The 22,529-nt window shown below is 37.7% G+C and overlaps 1 protein-coding gene and 1 long non-coding RNA gene across 2 annotated transcripts in view; both read left to right on the top strand.

Annotated features, from left to right (window-relative positions):
- The window catches only part of ldb3b (LIM domain binding 3b), a 21,668-nt gene extending 8,318 nt beyond the window's left edge, over positions 1–13,350 (top strand). The window contains exons 3-10 of the mRNA XM_016234716.1: positions 2,046–2,197; positions 5,109–5,184; positions 7,820–7,842; positions 8,461–8,661; positions 10,192–10,221; positions 10,707–10,873; positions 11,053–11,089; positions 12,902–13,350. Of these exons, the coding sequence (XP_016090202.1) occupies positions 2,046–2,197; positions 5,109–5,184; positions 7,820–7,842; positions 8,461–8,661; positions 10,192–10,221; positions 10,707–10,873; positions 11,053–11,089; positions 12,902–12,998 (783 nt within the window). The 3' untranslated portion in view covers positions 12,999–13,350. The remainder of the gene's footprint in view (positions 1–2,045; positions 2,198–5,108; positions 5,185–7,819; positions 7,843–8,460; positions 8,662–10,191; positions 10,222–10,706; positions 10,874–11,052; positions 11,090–12,901) is intronic.
- A 2,087-nt stretch (positions 13,351–15,437) lies between these two features.
- The window catches only part of LOC107552746 (uncharacterized), a 9,243-nt gene continuing 2,151 nt past the window's right edge, over positions 15,438–22,529 (top strand). Inside the window, exon 1 of the long non-coding RNA XR_001604890.1 lies at positions 15,438–15,810. This is a non-coding gene — a long non-coding RNA (uncharacterized lncRNA). The remainder of the gene's footprint in view (positions 15,811–22,529) is intronic.

The following is a 22,529-nucleotide window of genomic DNA, read 5'->3' as shown; positions in this document are numbered from 1 at the left end:
CTCGGGAGGCCATGGCGGAGCAGGGGACTCGGGAGGCCATGGCGGAGCAGGGGACTCGGGAGGCCATGGCGGAGCAGGGGACTCGGGAGGCCATGGCGGAGCAGGGGACTCGGGAGGCCATGGCGGAGCAGGGGACTCGGGAGGCCATGGCGGAGCAGGGGACTCGGGAGGCCATGGCGGAGCCGCCTCCGAGGCCGCGGCCCCAGCCTCTACGGCTGGAGCCATAGTACCCCCCCCACAAAAAAATACTTGGGAGAAATGTAGGGGGTTGTATTCGGGGGCCTGGAGCCCTCCCTGGGCTGAACGGGGGATCAGGAACCCTCCCTGGGCTGAACCGGGGAATCAGAAGCCCTCCCTGGGCTACACTCGGGGACAGGAGCCCTTCCCGGGCTTGACTGGGGAACAGGAGCCCTTCCCGGGCTTGACTGGGGAATCAGGAGCCCTTCGTGGGCTATACTGGGGAACAGGGTAGCACTTCCGTGGTGCTGGCACTGGAGGGCGCTCTGGAGGAGCAGGGACAGCAAAGCACCTTCGAGGAGCTGGGACTGGAGTGAGGTTTGGGGCTGGAGCCGGAGTGAGCTCTGGGACTGGAGCTGGCACATATTCGTTCGTGGGGCTTGCCACACTAACGTCCTTGGGGCTTGCCACACTAACGTCCTTCGGCTGACTTGGGGAAGCCGCGGACGGCGGCGGACTGGTTCTGGCTCGGGACCGGACACTCCCCAGACACCGGAAAACTCCTTCCCTCCAAGTTAGTCCAGTGGTGTCTGGGAGATCCACAGGGCGATGGTAGTTAGCCCCGAGCCAGAACAGCTGATTGAGGACGGCGTCCCCTAACGCGTCACCTCAGCGAGCTTGCAGAACTCCCTGGCGTACTCGTAGAAGGGGAGATCGAGGCGAGCTAGGGCGGCGACGTGAGCGGCAATTTCCATCACCGCGGGGGGGAAAACTAGGAAACAAAAAAACTTTCAAAAAGCCGGGGGAAAACAAACGCGAGGAAAAAGTCGCCACTCACTTTCGGTTTGGGTCCGCTGTTCTGTCACGGTGCACACACACGAGGAACGAGGAGACGCTAGAGAATACTTTAACAAGACTTTATTTCCATGAACCAAGGGAGACAAACTCATTTAACAGCGGACAGAAAACTAGGGACTGGGAACACATTAAATACACACAGGAGGAGGGGATGACGAGACACACCTGGGAGCAATGAAACATCAATGGAAACACCTGGGACAAATTAACTTAATCAGGACAGGAACAGGAAACTAACCAAATAAGGGCATAAGAAGGCACATGGGGAGCAAGACACACACAAAACATGGAACAGAGTCTGACAGTATGTTTTGATTTGTATTTGATGCCCATTCAGAAACATTTTTATAAATGTTTAGCACACATCACTTATGTCCTACGGTCATTCTAATCACTTCATTCTAATTGAATAATTGAAGACGTTTGTTCAGATGTATGTCTGAAGATACAAAAGAACTAAGCTGCAAATGGATACTCTGAGCAAATATTTTAAAAGAAATCTCACTAAAGAAGAAAATATCGTTCATGTTTGGTATGGCTTATGCCTATATGAACTTGTGAAAAGCCCTCCAGTGCTTCTGCTCCATTGTGCCTATACAGCAATGATGCTGTCGTTTTTTCAAGAGCTCTTGCTAGAAGATCACTCAAGGAACACTTCTAATTTTTAAAGATTTTCACAGATTTTCAAGATCCCAAATGTAATAAATTTAGTTTAAGCATTTTTTTGTAAAGAGGAGAACATTGTTTATGTTTGGCTGCTCAGAATCAGCTAATGCACTTGATAGTGACAAGTTATCAGTTAAATGTTACTGATGTTCCATGCAAATATGTGTACTGTTGCAAGCATAGTGTGTGAAAATGAATTCGATAGTAATTATCAATAAACAAACAAACAATACAGAATCCGTTTCTATAGCCATGATGATTTTCCATTGGATTTTTGTGTGTATAAAATTCAATCTGTGCTGTCATTTGTAATTATTTAATGAATGTCTGATATCTTTCCACAGATCACACAAGGCAGCAAGGCAGCAAGTGGAAACCTCAATCAGGGTGACATAATTACAGCGATCGATGGGGTCAGCACTGAGGGCATGACCCATCTGGAGGCCCAAAACAAGATAAAGGCAGCCACCACCAAACTCAACCTCACCATGCAGAGGTAAACCTTAACACCACCAGAACCTTTTGATGCGTTTTATGTTTTTGATGACTTTTTACTTACTTTATTTCCTTCAAACTAAACTACATGTTAGTCTTTCCATCCAACGATTTCCCATTATGTTCATTGGTGAATGGGTTTTCTCAGAGGGCATCAGCAATGCATCTCATTTACTTTGGCAGCAGACAAGTCTGGCAAGCAAACAAAGTTGTCTGCAATTAAACAGCTCCATGAGTGATATAAGCAGTCACAGTTGAGCTGACACAGACTACGAGTGATGGTTAGCATACAAATATACTGACAGGACAACTGAATTCAAAAACGTGTCTGTGATAAATCACCTGGGTATCATGTAGTCCTTCAGGTTGCCAGCATGCACAATGAAAGGCATTGATGTTTAGGGGGAAGGAGAAATTAAATTCAGGAGACTTTTTATATACCTTTTTAATATAGTTTATTAAATTAGTACGGACACCCCAAAGGCTCTATCCGAAAGAAGATTAAGTTATTTCATGTGGCCGCCTGCACTACAGCAAAAAGAAGAAATGTTACTCACAATACCTCAGCTACCCTGTGACATTTCTTAATGCTGGCTCTAGTGTTCACTTTTATAAGCTACTCCTCCTCTGTCTCTGTCTTTCAGTCGTGAGTGATTTTCAGAAGCTTAGTTGATTCTCCTTATTTATTGACAACAACCACCTTTATTCGTTGGAACAAGGTGGAAGACGTTCTCATATACATGTGGATATTAGTGTTATTGTATATTATATGGTAGATATTGGCTGCATTTAATTTGATTTGGTAGATATAACAGATTTATCATTGACCGATTGATGTAATTTTGCACCATCTTTCCATGATCCTCTCCAATCAAAAGCATCTCAGGAGGAGTGACAGGGTACACATGTATTTTCAGCAATGTGCTTTCCCTGGACTTCACTTGATGGATTCCGAGAAATTTCTCACGCCTAGTGGCTTGTGAAGAGCCCCCCAGTGTTACTGCTTATACAGCAACGCTGCTGGCGTTTTACAAGATACTCACTCAATGAGTGCTTCTTCTTGTTGTTTAAGATTTTATTGGGCCAAGAAAATTGAGAAAATTTAAAAAATCTAGAAAATTGAAACGCGACATGATTTCAGGTCCTGTCCACAGGGATAAGGTCAAATGATGAGTTTTTGGAGATTCATTATAGCCTTTTTGTCTCTGACTTAATGAGAACTGTGTCTTTGAGAGATGTGCCCCAACATTCAAACAATGTTTAGGGGTCTGAATATTTTTTATGTTTTTGAAATATGTTTATCTGTCTACAATAAAGACAGTTATATTGTGAAATACTATTACACTTTAAGATAACTGTTTTCTGTTTTAATGTATTTTAAAATGTAATCCAGTGACTGAAGTTAAATTTTCATCAGCCACATGATGCCACATGTCACATGATCCTTCAGAAACCATTCTAATATGCTGATTTGGTGCTTAAGAAATATTTCTTATTATTATCAATGTTGAAAACAATTGTGGTAACCTTTACTTTCTTAGTTAAATAGAAAGTTCAAAAGAACAGTATTTATTTGGAATTGAAAGCTTATGTAACAATGTAATTGTCCTTACTATGGCTTTTGATAAATTGAATGCATCCTTGCTGTTTTAATCTTACTGACCCCAAACTTTTGAACTATAAATGAAAGACTTTTGTTTTAGAATAATATTTAAAATTGTGAAGTATTTCTACACCACTAATGAATTAAGCAAATTTGTGTCATTGGACACGTGAACTCTTTTGTACAGATGGTCAGATGTTCTTGCTTGCATTGGATCAGAATAATTATATCATTCTCAAATCATATGGAACATTGATCAGGAACTTATGGCCAGTTCAAGAACAATTTTTTTTTTTAATTATTGTGCCAATTCAATTATTATTTCAATTATTACAAATATAATTTATAATAAAATGTATTTTATAATTGTATTTTATATATATATATATATATTTACACACTAAAAAAATATGTACATAAGTATTTGTAATAGAGGACCTTAAAGGGTCAGTTCACCCAAAAATGAAAATTAGTCTATGAATTACTCACCCTCAAGGCATCCTAGGTGTATATGACTTTCTTCTTTCAGACTAATCCAATTGGAGTTATATTAAAAATTGTCTTTGATCTTTCAAGCTGTTTAATGGCAGTCAGCGGGTATTGCAGTGCATCAGTCCAAAAGAAGTTAAATAAAGCACATCCATTCATAATAAAAAGTGTCTCACACAGCTCCGGGGGGTGAACAATGTCCTCCTGTAGCGAATCAATGAGATTTTGTAAGAAAAATATCCATATTCAAAACTTAATAATCACTTTAATCTAGCTTGCGTCAACAGTTGTACATGGAAGCAATTCTAGGCTGATGACGTAAGATGTCGGCGTTGCGAATGCGCCAGTGAGTCTCGTGAAAATCAACGTTTGTTAACACGAGCAAAGGAAGCAAAGTTTCCTTACTGTAGCAAAGGAAAACCAGCCTCCTCTTGGCTTATATCGGAATCCTCCGACATTCTTCTTTACAAATCCTTGATTTGTACTTCTAATTCATGACCGTTGTTTTGTTTTGATCTCTCCCCTGTGCTTCCGCTTCATACATCATCCGCCCGGAGATGCTTCCATGTACAACTGTTGGTGCAAGCTATAGATTAAAGTGATAATTACGCTTTGAATATGGATATTTTTCTTATCAAGGATCAAAGACAATTTTTTATAATAATATAAAAAAAATGTAATATGACGATAAAACATTAATGTTTACAACCAATAATTAATCATATTAATAATTAACGAAGGGAGAAGTTGACTCATGAAAAACAAAAGCTTAATGTTTTTGCATGATTGACCTTTGCTCTGAATTCTGTATTGGTCCCAGGTCGAGACGTCCCGCTCCTGTACCCACAGCCACTCCAAGAATGGACTCACCCATGCCAATTATCCCTCACCAGAAGGTAAAGTCATGTTCTGTCCATCTGTTTCCTATGCCAAGTAGGCACAGTAAACAAATTGGTTTATGTCGTTGATATTTTATCAGTGTGGTGTAAAATATAACTGGACTGTATGGAGGGGACAAACATGTTGAAGAAAACCAAATGATAATTTTTTGTAATAGGCCAGCCATTTCTTTATAATCCTCTTAATCAGTCATGGGAGTTTCCAAGCCCATATCATAGAGAGAAGGAAAAGAGTGGAGGGATTGTGACAACAAACATTCTCTGTAAAGCTGACACTTAACTCCCTCTACAGGCATTTGCTGGTCAAGCAACAGTAAGCACTTCATTTGAAATCCTTATAAGTTTCCTGCTGGTCCAGTACTCATTTGCATTGTTGTTGCCAGATGAATTCTGATCTAGAGTGTTTCTTCAAGCCTCATTTGCCTCTTTTCTAACCATCTTTTTCTTCTATGCCTTGCCATTTTGGCTAATGGTTCATTTGTTTATCTGATCTAATGGTTTATTTACAATAAGGAAACCACGGAAACTGAGGAAGGAGAAGATGAAGAGAAACCTGTCAAAAAATATGGCATCCTCCTGGCCAAAAAACCTTCCAAAAAATCTCTCATTCCAAACACTGAGGAGAAACCTCAGGAGAATATCCAACCTGTAATTCATTCTCCTGCTAAAAGCCCTGTCCCTACTTATTTGCCATTCAGGCAAGGGCCAAAAACCACCCCAAACCAGATGGGACAGTATAATTCTCCCGTAGGCCTGTATTCAGCAGAAACTTTAAGGGAAATGGCAATGCAACAAGACAGTCTAAATGGCCTGCCACTGCTGGGGTAGGTAATGTGATGCCTAACCCACAAATCTGTATCTTAATGAGCACATCCACCAAATCTGCTTTAACAAGCTAGTTCACTAACAGGTCATGGAGGCATTGGCTAGCCTCACCTGTATCCCTGCATTACCTTTAACAAAACTGTGGCAAAGAATACTCAGAACATTCCGTCATTACCTCTGCACATTCCACTCTCACATGCAACGGATCAGCTGGGAATGTGCTTGGCAGAACTAGGACCAGTGGTCCATAAGGCTCACCTGACCCCCATCCTGCAACACGAGCAGGGTCTGGCCAAGTCGTATCTGTATCTATGAATGTAAGCTGTGTCCAAATGACACCATACTATGGTTATTTTAGTCGTGTAAGAGCTACATCTCCTGCGATTAGATGAGGATTGCCAAGCTTTTATAAACTGGCTTATAAATAATGCCAACATGTTAACGATGGTGCTTTCATCTTTTTAATGTGTTGGCATCATTTAGTAGCTTCATAAGAGGTCTTCCTAAATCATTGTCAGAGCAGCATGTGAGGATATTCCCACAGGGCCCAAGTTGAGCCGTAATTGAACATGGGTGCAAATGTGCACTCGTTGGCTCTTTTAACCTGCTCAGAATGTCACAGCTCCTGTAACAGTATATCCCAAATGAAGTCCTACCGCAATGATTCCATCACGTATTCCATCCTCTATTTGCAGCTCACAGGATCAGAATTCCCGCTAGGCAACATCACGTGCACAGCTGAGCAGGGCACGTGCATCCATTGACTTTGGTTAATCTAGGTGTACGAGTGGACTGATACGTACTCTCTAAATTTTGATCCTTGTTGTCATGCAACTAGCAATACGTGTCTTTGAGTTGTGATTGGTTAAATGTTATTTTAGGATTATTTATATGTATTGTATTTGTTAATATTTTGACATAGCTTTTATATATATATTTATATTTTATATTTTTATTTTATATATTTTAAGTAATGTTTATTTAATTTGTTATGTGCTTTTGTCATTTTTATTTATTTATTTACTTAGCTTTTAGTTTAAGTCATTTTAGTTCTAAGTTCTTGAACTTATTTCTGTTGGCTGCCCAGGCAATATTTCTATATTATTAATTTAACATTTATATTCTGTTATTTCCGCTTTATTTCAATGAACAAAAACAATTTTTTCAAGTTAACAATAACACGACTGGATTGGTTATTTGGTTCAATGGGAGTATGAGTGTTATGTAGCTCCAGTGTTTTCCGTGTGTCCCGCTGCAACCAAACTCCTGTTCCTGTCAATCAATCTGTTCTAGGAACAAACCAGAATGTCATTCTCATGAGAAATGTGACCAGTAATAACCATCATCTACTCTACATCATGGCACAACAGATTACAAGAATTCCTGAATATATTTAAATGTTATTTAATGACTCTGATCATTTACTCACCCATAGGTCATTTCAAATATGTACTACTTTCTTTTGTTTGAAGAGCACAAAAGATGATATTTTGTAGAATACTGAAAACCTGTGACAATTTTCACTGTATCTTCTTTTTGTGTTACACAAAAAAATGAGTCATACAGGTTAAATTACATGAAAGTGAAAATAACAGGGTGAACTGTCCTTTAACAGGTAAAATATATTCATATTTCAGGTTCAAGTTCTTTAGACAAAGTGAAGCATTTGCATTCCATGTTGTTGTTTTTTTCCTGCTAATTTACATGGACATGGATTCATTATCATTTAGCACATTGCCAAACCAAGGCTAACATTGCCTCTTTTGTTTATCTTTTTTTCTGTCTATATTCCTCTATGTCGTCTCAGGTCATTGCCAACACAGCTGCCAAGTCAGTAACAGTTTTGAATATAAAATCTCCAGAGTTGCGTGTGAATCTGAGTGCTCTGAAGCATGGCCACATGCAGTACTGTGGTTGTGGTTTGCATGCTTATATTTTAAATTCCCGAATGTTCAAAATATATTTTGAACAAGTTGACATTTCGGACATGATGAAATGTTAAATGCTTTTGAGTTAAGTGTTTAAACTAGATACATCTGTTGTTGGGTTTTGGTTATAGTTTTATTGTTCAATGAGTCTTTGCATGTTTTTTTTTTTTTGGCGTATCATAATGGGAACTATTGCATGCCATGTGCATTTTTACAATTAGGAAGCCCAGATGCATTTGTTATACAGGACATTGTGTTTTTACACATGGGATTTCATTAGAATGTAAAACTAATGGCTGGTGCAAACCATTTAACTTCAGAAACATCTAAACTAGTAATGCAAAACTCATTACTGTTTAATGATACAGAAGCATTAGGTAAGTCAAGTCTAAATCAAACTGTTCTCACTGTCAAATCATATCTATCTCCCTATTTTCACTGATATTTCTGGCTCCTCACCATCACCCACCCGCCTCTACACTGTCGCCCCCCTGACACTCCCACACCTGAACTCTGACAGCCAAGAGTATGTTCCCAGCTTCAACCCCATCGCACTGAAGGACTCAGCTTTGTCCACTCACAAGCCTATCGAGGTCAAGGGTCCTGGTGGGAAGGCTACTATCATCCATGCCCAGTACAACACTCCTATTAGTATGTATTCTCAGGATGCCATTATGGATGCCATTGCTGGTCAGGCCCAAGCCAGAGGAAACGAGATGAGGTAGGTCTTCCATTCCTGTCCAGCACTTCACTTTTTACTACACTGATGCTTAGGTGAGAGCTGAGGTAAGTGATGCAGTGGCCCCAAAATGGACATTTACGCCACACTACATGACTGTCATTGCATTAGAAACAGTATTATATTTCAATATTTAATGCAGTGATGTTTTTAAAGGAATAAGTTCACTCAAAATGTAAATTCTGTTATTATTTGCTTACTCTAACTCCGAATTCTTTTTTTCTCAGAATTTTGAGTTTATATCATGCAAATCTGAGTTCATATCTTACAATTCTAAAAAAAGAGACAGAATTGTGATATGAAAAGTCACCAACTTTTTTAATTTTTCCTGTGGCAGAAATAAGCCTCCATACTGCTCTTTTTAGTACAATGAAAGTGAAGGAAAACTTGGAAATCATGAAAAGTACAGTAACTCAAATGCTACATCTTATGAATAGTTTTTCATGTATAGTGGTGTTCAATACAGTAACAAATAATTCTATTGAGTTTCATCCTTTAAATGACTTGATTGATCCAGTACCAAAAAGTGGTCTGGGATGCATTTCCCAAAAGCATTGTGAGCATAAGTAGATTGTAGTAATCATTAATGCCAGTGGTTTCTACAGTGTACTTAAACTTTGCTTTTGAGAAGCACAGCCCTGAGCAATATATTCATGAATTAGATTGATCCGGTGCACCTCACTAACTTAACGATCTGGTTGCCACGGTTTAACACTCCGCTTGATCTAAATGTAATGAGAAAATAACAGAATTTTTGAGTGAACTATTCATCTAAGTGTCTAAATACTTTTTAGGACCACTGTATGTAGCAATATTAAGTACACAGTGATGACGTATTTTAGTTGGCCAACCCATTAGCATCACCCTAGTTCCCTCAACAAAAAATACAACGCAGTAAAAATACAATACAAAACCAGTAAAAGTTTGGAAAAATCATAAGAGGGTATTACCGATGTATTGAAGTGTTGTAGAATAAAATGTTAAAATATATTGAGTTTATGTTAACCACAGGCTTTATAAAAAACAAAAAATATGAAATAAGGAGGATGGAACCTGAAAAACTAAAATGCTAACTCATTTCTGGGTTTAGGCCTGTAAAAATAAGTCATCCCTGCAGCAATTTATTAAAAATAAGAAAGTGTATTCTTGCAATTTGTTATGAGATGTTGGGGAAAAGTAAGGTATTCCTTTACTGCATATTTTTGTGTGCAGTTTAATGTTTTTGATTACAATGCAATTCTACTCAGTTTGCAGTGTTTATAACAGTAAGATCTCATTATCGGTCATCTAGGCTGGGCTGATTCTAGGCTTCCACAAGGTCATATGTATCAACCTCATCTGTGCTTTTCCTCCCTCTTCTGCTTGCAATTATGTCACTCCATCCACAACCAATCACCCATTCCTCATTACTCATCACTCATCCTCGCCTCACCCCCACTACATTTCCCATCCTTCCATGTGACATTGCTCTGACTTGCTCCCTCCCATCCTGGTTCATCATGTGATTGACAGTGGTGATGACGCCGCTGGATCTCCCTTGGCGTAAGTAGCCACAGTCTATTTAGATCCATCACAGCCGCATTGACTCATGTCTCATGTTTTATTCTCTGTTAAAGGCTGATTGCATAATCATTGAAGTGGATGTTTTGGGTAATTTTTCAATTACCATGTTATACTGTTGGAAATATGTAAGTAAATGGACTTCTATAAAGAAAAATATGAATGTTCTGAGTATATCTGCCAGGGGAGAATTACATAACCTCTAACATTTTGCTTTACATTCTCCTAATATAGGAACTCAGTTTTATCAAATCCTAATTCATTCTTTCATCACAGATCTCTCACTACAATGGAACTGTAGTAAAATTATGCACATCTTCACAAATATGTGAATTAATTCAGAGATAACTTCAACAAATATTGTTTTTTATTATGATTTTTGTCAATTTAACTTGATGTTCCCAAATTCAGAGAACTCGGATGAACAACTAATCATCTTTTCCCCCTTTCTCTCTGTTGGGGAGCAGCTCACTTCCCATTAAAGACCCTCTTGTGGACAGTGCTTCTCCAGTCTACCAGGCTGTGATCAAACCTGACAATAAGGAGATGGAGATGTCAGAGTGGGCCCGTCGTGCCGCCAACCTGCAGTCCAAGTCCTTCCGTGTCCTTGCTCATATCACAGGAACGGAGTATTGTGAGTACAGCCTTTCTTTATCACAACACTGTGTGAAATGGAAGTTGGTTTGAATTGAACATGTTTTAGACATGCTGACATAAGATGACAGTGATTGCGTGATAAACATTGGTTTATACTTTATTTTTTGAGACCAGGCCTGTAACAATTGACTTGTGTTCATTTTTTATTTATCACAGTGCAAGATCCAGATGAGGAGGCTCTTAGAAAATCAAGGTAATCCACGTTGTTTGAGTTCTGTCTTCAACCTTGTGAAAAAGTACACTTTAGCATACTTTTAAAAAGAGAACTCATGAGGAAATGCTATGCTTTAAAAGTGCAAACTGAATGTAATGTTTTTGGACACTTAACTGCATGATATTTACATTAAAATAAAAATGCATTATTTAAAATGTATATTAACTGCAATTACATGAATTTTAGAGTGTTTTTGACCCACTAAAGTAGAACATCTTTACATGTATTTTCATAATTGCTTCTAATGGTACAAGTGTACTTTTTTAAACAAGCATTTATGGCAAACTAAAATATTCTTTAATTTATTGTCTATTGAAATTCGTATGTATTTAAATATATTTGTTATAATGGAGTTGCAATTTAGTACATTTAAAATGTATTAACTTTAAATGTAATACTGAAGTTAAAAATTATAAGTACTTTACATGTGTTGTAGTATGTTAGTCAGCACATCAATATAAGTGAACTTCTTTAAAGCACAACAAAATATTACTAAAATATAACACTTTCAATGTAAAACTTTTAATTTGATTTTATTGCAAAGTGTACTTAAAGGGTTAGTTCACCCAAAAATGAAAATTAGGCTGCGTTTTACTCACCCCCGAGACATCCTAGGTGTATATGACTTTCTTCTTTCAGACGAATCCAGTCGGAGTTACATAAATTGTCTTTGATCTTTCAAGCTCTATCATTGCAGTCAGCGGGTGTTGTATTGCTTCAGTCCAAAAGAAGTTAAATAAAAACGTCCATGCATAAAAAAAAAAAGTGTCTCACACGGCTCCGGGGGGTGAACAAAGGCCTCCTATAGCGAATCAATGCGTTTTTGTAAGAAAAATATCCATATTCAAAACGTAATAATCACTTAAATCTAGCTTGCGCCAGCAGTTGTACACAGAAGCAGTTCCGGGGGAATAACGTATGAGATCAGTGTTGCGCATGCGCCAGTGAGTCTCGTGAAAACCAACGTTTGTTTACAGGATCAAAGGAAGCAAAGTTTCCTTACTTTATCAAAGGAAAAACAGTCTCCTCTTGACATATATCAAAATCCTCTGACATTCTTCTTTACAAATCCTCATTTTGTACTTCTAATTCTTGACCGTTGTTTTGTTTTGATCTCTCCGCTGCGTTTCCGCTTGCGTCACTTCTGAACGGCGCATGAGAAAAGCTGACCTCATACGTCATTCCAGCGGAACTGCTTCTGTTTACAACAGTGAGTGCAAGCTAGATTCAAGTGATTATTACGTTTTGAATATGGATATTTTTCTTACAAAAACGCATCAGTTCGCTATAGGAGGCCTTTGCTCACCCCTCGGAGCCGTGTGAGACTTTTTTTATGGATGGGCATTTTTTATTTAACTTCTTTTGGACTGAAGCAATGCAACACCCGCTGACTGCAATGATAGAGCTTGAAAGATCAAAGACCATTTTTAATATAAATCCATCTGGATTCGTCTGAAGAAAGAAAGTCATATACACCTAGGATGCCTCTGGGGTGAGTAAAACGCAGCCTAATTTTCATTGTTGAGTGAACTAACTCTTTAAGAGTGTATTTAAGTGTGTTAAACATAGTCATGAAAATGTACTCTTTAAATAGCCTGCCCTTAAAAGGCCTTTTATTTCATTAAAATATATTACATTTAAGTACTGTTGTAGTACACTAAAGTACGTATTCAGTACAATTAAGCATACTTTTTGACAAGACCAGGCCTTAAACGTATAAGGTTCAAGCACAAAAAGGTCTGTTGATTAAGTTAAATCATTTATTAATTTATTTCTTTATACTTTCTACAGGGAGAAGTTTGAATCAGAGGTAAAAGGCCCACGATTTGCCAAACTGAAAAACTGGCACCACGGCCTGTCTGCACAGATCCTTAACATCCAGGGGTAAATGCAAACCAAAGTTACTGGAGAGGAGTTGAGGCAACAGTCAACAAGGAAACCTGGAGGCGATGTAAAGTGAGGGTGCAAAAGGCAGAGAGGAGTAGTGTAGCGACTGGAATGTTAGAGTTCGAGTTCTAAACAAGCCTGTAAGTGAACACACAGCTCCTGTGTTTGATGTTCATATGTCTTTTTGTTTCATGTAACTTTCAGCCACTAAAACAGTGCATAGTGCTCAGTTTGTCATTTTCGTTTTCATTTTATGTTTCTCTTTTTCTTTTTTGGCTGCTCTGTTTATCCTAAATTATTTCTGAATAATAAATTGCCTGAATGATTTACTGATGTAAAGAACCCTGAGAGAAATTATCAAATATATGTACCACATCCACTGCAATCCACCACAGCACATATTAAAAAACAAACCAAATGTACTATTGTTAATGTGAATAAAACATTATTACTTTTAACCTAATAAATAAAAGTGTCATTGTGACTTGTTATTTACTCTTTTGTTCCAAACCACTATGACTTACTTTCTTCTATGGGACAGGGAGAAAGATTACTTTAACAGAATGTTCTGACTGCTGTTTTCCATGCAATAAAAGTGAATGGGGCTCCAAGAAATACAAAAAGCGTCATAAAGGCCATTATTTCAAGTTTTCTGATACAGCTCATCAGTGATCAGTCACACAAGAAACAAAGACCTCTGATATTACTGCATTTCATTTCTTAATTTCTCTATTGGATCAACTATTTTGAGTGTTATTTTGAGAGTTCTTTAATATGGCCACTAGTAAATTCCTATACGTAGATAAATTTAGCCACATTTAAATTTGAATGCTGAGAATGCTGGGGTCAGTAATATTTCAGAAAAACATATTTTTAAGAATTGAATACTTTAAAAAAGGATGCATATTTTTCCAAATAAATGCTCCTCTTTTGCAGATGACTTGGAAAAAAAAGACCAGTTTACACAAAATGTTAAGCAGCACAACTGTTTTCAACATTGATAGAAAAGTTTCTTGAGCACCAAATCAGCATATTAAAATGATTTCTTAAGGATCATGTGACACTAAAGACTGGAGTAATGGCTGCTGAAAATTCGGGTTATCCTCACAAAAATAAATTACATTTTAAAATATATTAAAAGTTTACTGTATTTTTGATCAAATAAATACAGCATGGGTAAGAATTGGATAATTCTTTTAAAACATAAAAAAAAAAACTTTTGAACGGAGGTGTATTCTTTAAAATTTCATAGTTTCTATAAATTCATACCACATGTAGATTCTGGCAATATTCCTATTCACCCAGCCAGTTTCTGCAACACTAATAACTGACCTGTAGATGGTATTAAAATTCAGAGTGATAAGTCATTCACTCTTAGCTCATCTTTCATAGTTCTTCACACATTTATGTGTACGTTCACTAATAGCCTATATAAAAATGGACACCTATTTTATATGTATTTATATATGTATTAATCGCCATATGATGCGATTTCAAGTTTTCCTTTCTCTTTGGAGTGTTACAAGCTGATTGTGCATAGATAAGATCCCTGAAGTTGCAAAGACTAAAGTCTCAAAACCAAAGAGATATTCTTTATCAAAGTTAAGACTCTGCCACGCCCCCCTAAAACGGCTCGTTCTAACACGCCCCCACATATCTACCTCACTATGTGGAAATATTTGCATAATGCCGCCCAAATGTTCACGCAAAGAAAGAAGGCGTGGTTTCAGTAACCGCAGTTAGTGTTGAAGCAGACCTTCCGAAAGTAGATGCATTTAGAAATCTTTAAGATGACTTACAACAGAACAGCAATGCATTTTATGGACGACCGTTTCGTGAAGCCACACTCTTAAAAATAAAGGTGCTTCAAAAGGTTCTTCAAGCGATGCCATTTTTGGTTCCACAAAGAACCATTCAGTCAAAGGTTCTTTAAAGAACCATCTCTTTCTTACCTTTTTGTAATCTGAAGAACCTTCTTTCGCCCCAAAGAACCTTTTGTGAAACAGAAAGGTTCTTCAGATGTTAAAGGTTCTTTATGGAACCATTTAGACAAAAAGGTTCTTCTATGGCATCGTGAAGAACCTTTATTTTTAAGAGTGTAGGAGAGGAGGTAATTCTGACTTTGCTATGACAATCTGGCACTTCTGAATCAGCTACTGTTTTGTTATTAGTTTTAAATAGTGTTACACCAAATACACAAAATAATGATCTTTAAAAAAGCATCATATGACCCCTTTAATGTAAAAGCTAAACTACTACTATATTCTTCCTCATATTGACAGCAGATGGCACCCGCGGCTCTCAGTTTTGGATGACCCCCTCCCATTCAAAAAAGCATTATATGACCCCTTTAATGTAAACGCTAAACTACTACTATATTCTTCCTCATATTGACAGCAGATGGCACCCGCGGCTCTCAGTTTTGGATGACCCCCTCCCATTCATCCGTCCTCTCCCTCTCTAGCGCGTCTCTCCTGCTTGTTTTTCACCGCTCGGGTCTGCGAGTAGAACGCTCGCGCTCGGCCGCGCTGCTGTGATTGGAGGGCTGCAGCAGCGCGCTGCTGTGATTGGAGGACTGAATCAGGGCTCATCGCGTTACGCGCACGAGAGGAATGTTCTCTCACACAGAGGCACAACTAGAAAGAAAAGAACGATAGAAACCGGAGAAAAACGTTCTGGAAAGCAGGAGAAAATCACCTAAAACCTCACCACAGAAAGTCTCTAGAATTCACGCTTTGAAGTAGACCTTCGTCACGAGCCATAAGTCCTAATTTGGAAGGATTTTGAGTTGTTTGAGCGGCTTCATCAAATAGGTAACGTTAAGTGGGAATTCCGGATATTTGCGTGATGATTTTCTTTCCGGTAGTAGAGGGGGGAAGTTTGTTTCTCATGTCACGGTTTCGTTTTGCAAAAATTTACGCGTTAGATGAACCAGACAATTAATACAATACCTAAGAAAGGTATTTATTATCTACAGTGTTTTTTACATGCTTCTTTTCATCCTTGTCTGCTATTTTCTTGTTCCAGCCCTTTTTTCCACATTATATTCTCTTTTTATACAACAGCCGTGTCCTCATTAAAGTAAATCACTCCATTTTGTCTACGTTGCCCAATATTGTTTATTATATTTTTGTGTGGGGTTGCTTTGATAACATCTGTGTTTGGGTTTTGTTGTCAAGTCCCAACATGCATCGTGAAAAAACACGTTGACTACCTGCTTGTGTTGTGTAGCTTGGATTGGCCTTTCTTTGTCAGTAGTTGAATTAAAACAAATTGTCCTTGATTATAGAGATGTTGTCTTTGTATTAACTTTGCTACATTTTTATTGTAATTGGCAGATTACTCACTGTTTTCTTTGACTGAATGTTGAGTTGTTTACATTCAGACTGAGTTTTTGTATGATCTCTTTTGCATGAATTACTACTACAAACTTAAAAATAAATAAACAAATTTATGCCATATTTTACATTAGACATTGACAGATGCATAAAGATTATTTTATGTTAAAGTGTCCAATAACCCATTTTCCCCCTCCAGAACTATCGGTTTTCTGCTTGTTGACACAATCATAACTAAAATGACCACAGCAATTAAAAAAAGGATATTCATTGTAATTCTATTGACAATGCTAGAAAATAATATTACTACTGCCATTATTGCTATTTATTTCTGCAAACATTTAATAATTTTGATACATGTTTGGGGCTCTACTTTTAATCAGTTACTTTACCTTTGAATGCTGTTGTAATTTATTAATTAATTAATGTAATTAATTATGCCATTAATCAATAGACTATATATTAAAACAATTATAACCGACTGAATTGAAAACTTTGAATATTCAAAGCTGATAACTGATCAGGATGACTTATTTGTTGCAATTTTGCCTTACTTGTTGAGTATTTTTAAATAAACCATTTTGTAAGTCTGCTTGGATTGTTACCACAATTCAGTAAATTGATCTATGACATTTAGCCTATGTCTGTTTTTTCTTTTTCTTTTTTTGCTAAGTTGTTTAGAGGGGACGTGTAGAATATCTTTTTTTTTGGCCCTGACCCTCCACAACACCCAGAGAATGAACAGACTCATGATTAGTCTCAGGGGCAATTAAACACAGAGACAGAGATAAATCTCCTACGAGGAGCGAGGCAGTTCTATCCATATATCTTAATTTACTGTGGTATTGGTCTTTCAGATTTGTGGAGGGAGAAAAAGAGCAGAAAGCTCCAAATGAAAAACAGAGAACCTTGGAGAGGCCTGTGCTTGCTCTTGACTCTTATGAGAAGCCCTCTCTTTTTTTAGTGGTTGTGTTCGGAAACACAAACAGACCTAATGCCTACAGTTTATTTTCCCTCTCTCAATGTCGTCGTGAATACGAATAGTTGTTCAAGTAAACACAGGGTACTTCCAGCTACTTAATATCCTGAAACTCCTTGATTGTGGAGATAGCCTTGTGAACAGATTTGAGATCAAGTGTGAATAATGTTAATTGAAGGCAGACCATTTTCTAAGTGGGGTCTTTTTATGCATGCCTGCAATGGGCTGTGGAGATTCCTGTTGCACGCATTGCTCTAACAGCCACATGTAGTCTCATGTAACATTGTGTGAAAACCATTGCGTGACACCTTTGAAACAATAGCTATTTCAGTTCAGCGTTGTCTGAATAAAGATATGTGTATTTGCATTTATCAACTGAATTCATAGCAAGAGGTCAGTTTATAGGTTGAATCTTGTTTTTACCTTTATTACTTTTACGTTTTGTGAAGTACAGTGCACTGCAAAAAAAAATCATGCAAAATGTGTTTTTTTTTTACAATAAAATTTTACTTTTCAGAAATGTGTATATATATTTTTTAATATATAGCTTAAAGCCTATCCTTTTTGTCAATTTTTGAATATCTTGAAATTCTTTTTCATATCCCATTGTTCTGGATTCAAACAAAAACATCTGTAATTTTAGATTTTTGCTCAAATATATATAGTAAATATATATTATTTCTCCAGTTTGTTAGGTAAGATAACTTTCTTTACTAGTGTAATTGCATACATTAACTGCGTGTGATTATTCAGTGCATAGATGGTTTAAATACAGATGTATAATCAGGACTTGCCCTGAAGCATGTTTATAAGGTCAGCCCTGCTCACAGGAATTCACATTCACAGTCTGTGTCAGATAGATTTGTCCCGTGCCTGCTCTTTCTCATGAATCGTTGGCACCAGTTTGTTGTCATTTGCATCATGTTTTGTAATCTGCTGCCATTTTTGTTAGTGCAAGATGTGGGCTCATCTACACTGATGACCCCAGCAGCACCCCTTCCACCTCCCACACAGCACGTGAAACCTTCAGCAATCTGAATTGCTCCTGCAGCCATGGGCCAGAAAAAGGCCTGTGCTCTGCTTGCAACTAAAATAGAAGGCCAGGAGTGGGAGGGGAAGAGAGAACCAAATCTAATTTTCTCCCTAAGAGCCAGGCTTTCTTTATTTATCTATCGTTATGGCTGTATTTAAGGAGAAATGGTGGCCCACTTCCTCCATGCATGACTCGTTCTTTATTTTTCAGCCTGTGGGCCTTCGTTTGGGCCTAGAAGAGCCTCTCCTTGGAAAGGGGGGAGGAGAGAAAACAAGAATGAAAGGGAGGGAGAATGGAAAGGGGGGAGAGAGAGAAAAAGAGTCAGGTTTCTTTCCCAGTGCACTCTAAGCTGAATCAGACAAGAAAGCAATATCACTTTGACTCAGACGTTACTTTTAAGCCACTTTTAATTTTACATGCTCTCATTTACTTAAAGGGATAGTTCACCCCCCAGAAAAAAATATAAATAAAATAAAATGTTGTCGTCATTTACTCACCCTCATGTCATTCCAAACCTGTATGACTTCTTCTGTGAAAAAAAATAATGACGATATATTGAAGAAAATGAATTAATAAAGGTTATGAAACCCATCATGAGGGGGAGTAAATGATGACAGTTGTCATTTTTGGGTGAACTATCCCTTTAAGACTAATTTTAAGAGTTTCATGCTTCATAGTAGGCTGTTCAGTTGTGTAATTCACCTTGGCTGTAATAAGATGCAGTAATAAAATAAACAGAGAAAGGCTAGTTTCATGGTCTTGAATGGCAGCTGAAATTGAGTCTGGGGAGATTTGATCCTTTTCTGCAGTAACAGTCAGCCTGTTTATTTCCCTTTTTTTGCATAGAAAGGTGGAGCGCACGTCCCCGCTTGGTGAAATCTTTTCTCACTAAATGTTATCTTCAAACCTTAATGAATGCCAAGCCTGTAAATGGCCTGTTTGCTGTTGGCAAGTGAAGAATGATTCTTTTGAGAAGCTTAGAAATAGGACAAAAATTGCTTCAGGTTGAAATAACCAAAAAAATCTTGTTTACTACTGAGAAGTGAAGCACATCTTTATGCATGCAGGATGAGCTTGTCATATTTGGCGTATGCCTTTTAGAAAATAATGCACCAAAAACACTCGTTGTATTTGGAAACCGCAACTAAATTGGCCCTTGTTAAGCCCTTACACCCTCATGTCGATGTAGAGCTTTATGTAATACCTTTTTGCATGTCGCTCCCTTTATCGGTCTCTGTATAGGAGATGCCATATCTGTCAGGAGCGTTTTGTTGAAGGGTGCAGTTGTGACCACACAGGACAACAGAACAGAATTGGTTGTGGTTAACTGAGCGTGCGAAGTATAAACGTGTTCATTATTTGCCGTGCTGAGACCTCCCAATCTTTAGCTCTGTACTTCTGTTCCTTTATACCAATCACTTATTTCTAAGGCCTGCCATTATGACCCCATGTTGGCGCTTTTATAGATCTTCCCATAATTGTAAGGTTTGTTTAAAAAGCATTACATGCTCTTCTTCACGTAGTGTTTTGATTGTTAAGTATTGGATATTTTCCCTCTGCTTTGCATGGGTAGTTATATTTGACATTTTATTATGGAAAGATCTTCCCAAACCATGCTGTCTGCATTTTTGCAGCGTATTATGTCAGGTCTGAGATGTGTTTGGCATCTGCACAGAACCACACGACTATAAAGAGGGGCATTTCCAGAGTCTGAATCTCTTTGTCTGAGCTTTGCTTGTGCTCATAGCACTGCTGAACCTGAACAAAACCCTTAATAAAAAGCATTCATTAGTACTGAATACTGTAGCAAGTCCAGCTAACACAGTCAAAGAAAAACAGGATTTCATTTTTACGTGTATAAAAGTGAAATGCATATAGAACCTCAGGGCTTGAAAATGAGGATGCCCCTGTGGGTAAGGGTCAGTGTGAGTGTTTTGGAACAGTTGGGGAACCATATACTATGCTGTAATACCTTCATTTTTAATTTGTTTCTATTATTCTCAAATGTTTTTGTCAAATGTTAACTCTTTCCCCGCCAGCATTTTTGAAAAAAGTTGCCAGCCACTGCCAGTGATTTTCACTAAAATTTGATGGCCTCCAGTATATTTTGCTGTATGAATATTTGAATATGCAATACACCAAGCCTCTACTTTTAAACAAAACAATCAGTTTTATTCTAGCTTAAAGCATTCTTTTTTTTATCAACACTTGTACTCGTTCAGAAGAAGTGTAATAGCGCCCCCGAGTGTATAACAGTGAAAACACGAAAAGCCGTAAAAACTTGTCTTTGGCGGAGAAGCGGTTTCTTCAAAAAGACGAGATAACTCGTCAATGGTGGGGAAAGAGTAAAATAAATGTTCAATTTTTTTTTTAAATTTCCAAACAAGGTCTTATTGAAATCCTTAAATGTGTAAATTATTAATATTTTCTTGTAAAATTATTTTATATTAATTTGTATTTCATTTATATATATTTGGTTTTTATATTTTAAATTATGTAAAAATTCTAAATTATATTTATTTATATGCACTAATGAAACATTACGTATATGTTACTATATATATATATATATATACACACATACATAATACATGTTTTTCTGACACATGTTGCTAATAAATAGTAATAAAATAGTAATCATATTCATAGAGAAAGTGATAGTATTACACATCCTTATTGTTGAGCTCTAGACCTTGATTAATAGCTGAAAAACTAATAGCCGAACTAAACCTGCTAATTAGAAATGAAACTTGCATTTTTATGTTTTTCATTCAGCTTCTCGGCTTCTTTGTTATGTAATGTTGTTTTAAAATATGACTAAGTTTGATAAGCAGATTGGAGGAGATAAGGCTCGCCGAATACAGCACCATGAACTATAGTCTACATATTGTGTTTTCTGTTTCTGGGCCATAACCTAAATGAATGGAGAATGGCTGGTTGTAATTGAATGACTTCCTCCATAATAGGTCTCTGCTTTGTAGAGGAAATGAGTAAGAGTTCCTAAATGGTGAATATGAACAGATGTGTTACATGGTGGTCATCATCACTCAGCTATTGTAAGCCCAGGGTTAATTATTGCCTTTCTCCTTTATACTTTGCCAGTCGCACCTCTTAATGGACTGTTTTACTTTAGTGTTTCAGCACAAAAGAAGACATCTGGTTGTTTTTGACTGATAAAAAAACACTGAATATGGTATAAATATCTGACCAATTTAAACAACTTTTTCTAGCCTTATTCTCGTTGATGGTTGATTTAAAATCATGCATGAAGCCTGTGGCTTTGACGGTAAACAAGTTTGCTGTCATCTCAAAAAGATCCTGACAGCAAAATTCAGCTGTTGCCTTCCCACGGAGCTGAATCGTGACTAAATGCTCTCTCCAAGCTTGTAAAATATCACAAACATTAAGGAATATCATAACCACAGTGTAAAAAGAATGAGTGGGTGCTTTGTAGCTCTTTGCAGGCACAGTTGAGCCCTCCCTCAAGGCATCTGTGTTCCCATCCTCAGCGCCTCAGTGAACCACGCTAACCTTCTCATTTCATGGGCTTTAATTTCAATTAGCTATGGCTGATCGTTCGCTTTGATCACATTAGTCTCCCCTTCGAGCCCCAATTGCTTTATATACACCCTCGTGCTTTCCTGTTGGTTTTACTAAACCCTCTGGAATTAACAGCAGTGATGGCATCTTCATATGTTTGATTTCCACTTCCTACAACTGTCCCTCATCTTTCAGTACATAGTTTCTCTCTCAGTACTCCAACAAAAAACAATGTCACAAATCATTGGACATACTTCTGGTCAAGAGTTTTGAAGTGGAGATGTGCAAAAGCCACTTTAATTAAAAACGGCTAAATTCTTTCCTATAGTTAAATGGACTTATTTGATGAGGGTTATTGAAAAAATCACCCCTAAATCTACAGATTTGGGAAGAAGTCAACATTCTTTGGGAAATAAGTTGTAATCCTCTTTCTCAGCGAGGGCAGTCGGGGTCAACTCCTCCTGGCACCTGTGTGGATCTAAATGTCTCAGGTTTGGTGACACTCTGTCTGTGTTTCTGCCATGCGTTGGACACTAATCCACAAGTAGCCTCAGTTCAGTTTAATACTAGGAGAACAGCATTATGAATCTCCTGCAAGTGTGAACTAATCAGTGTTGTGTGAATGTGTGCAAATTTGTCAAA

Source organism: Sinocyclocheilus grahami, unplaced genomic scaffold, assembly GCF_001515645.1.
Source record: "Sinocyclocheilus grahami isolate Dianchi unplaced genomic scaffold, SAMN03320097.WGS_v1.1 scaffold457.1, whole genome shotgun sequence".
Lineage (NCBI taxonomy): Eukaryota > Metazoa > Chordata > Actinopteri > Cypriniformes > Cyprinidae > Sinocyclocheilus > Sinocyclocheilus grahami.
This window is presented reverse-complemented; position numbering and strand designations above follow the sequence as displayed.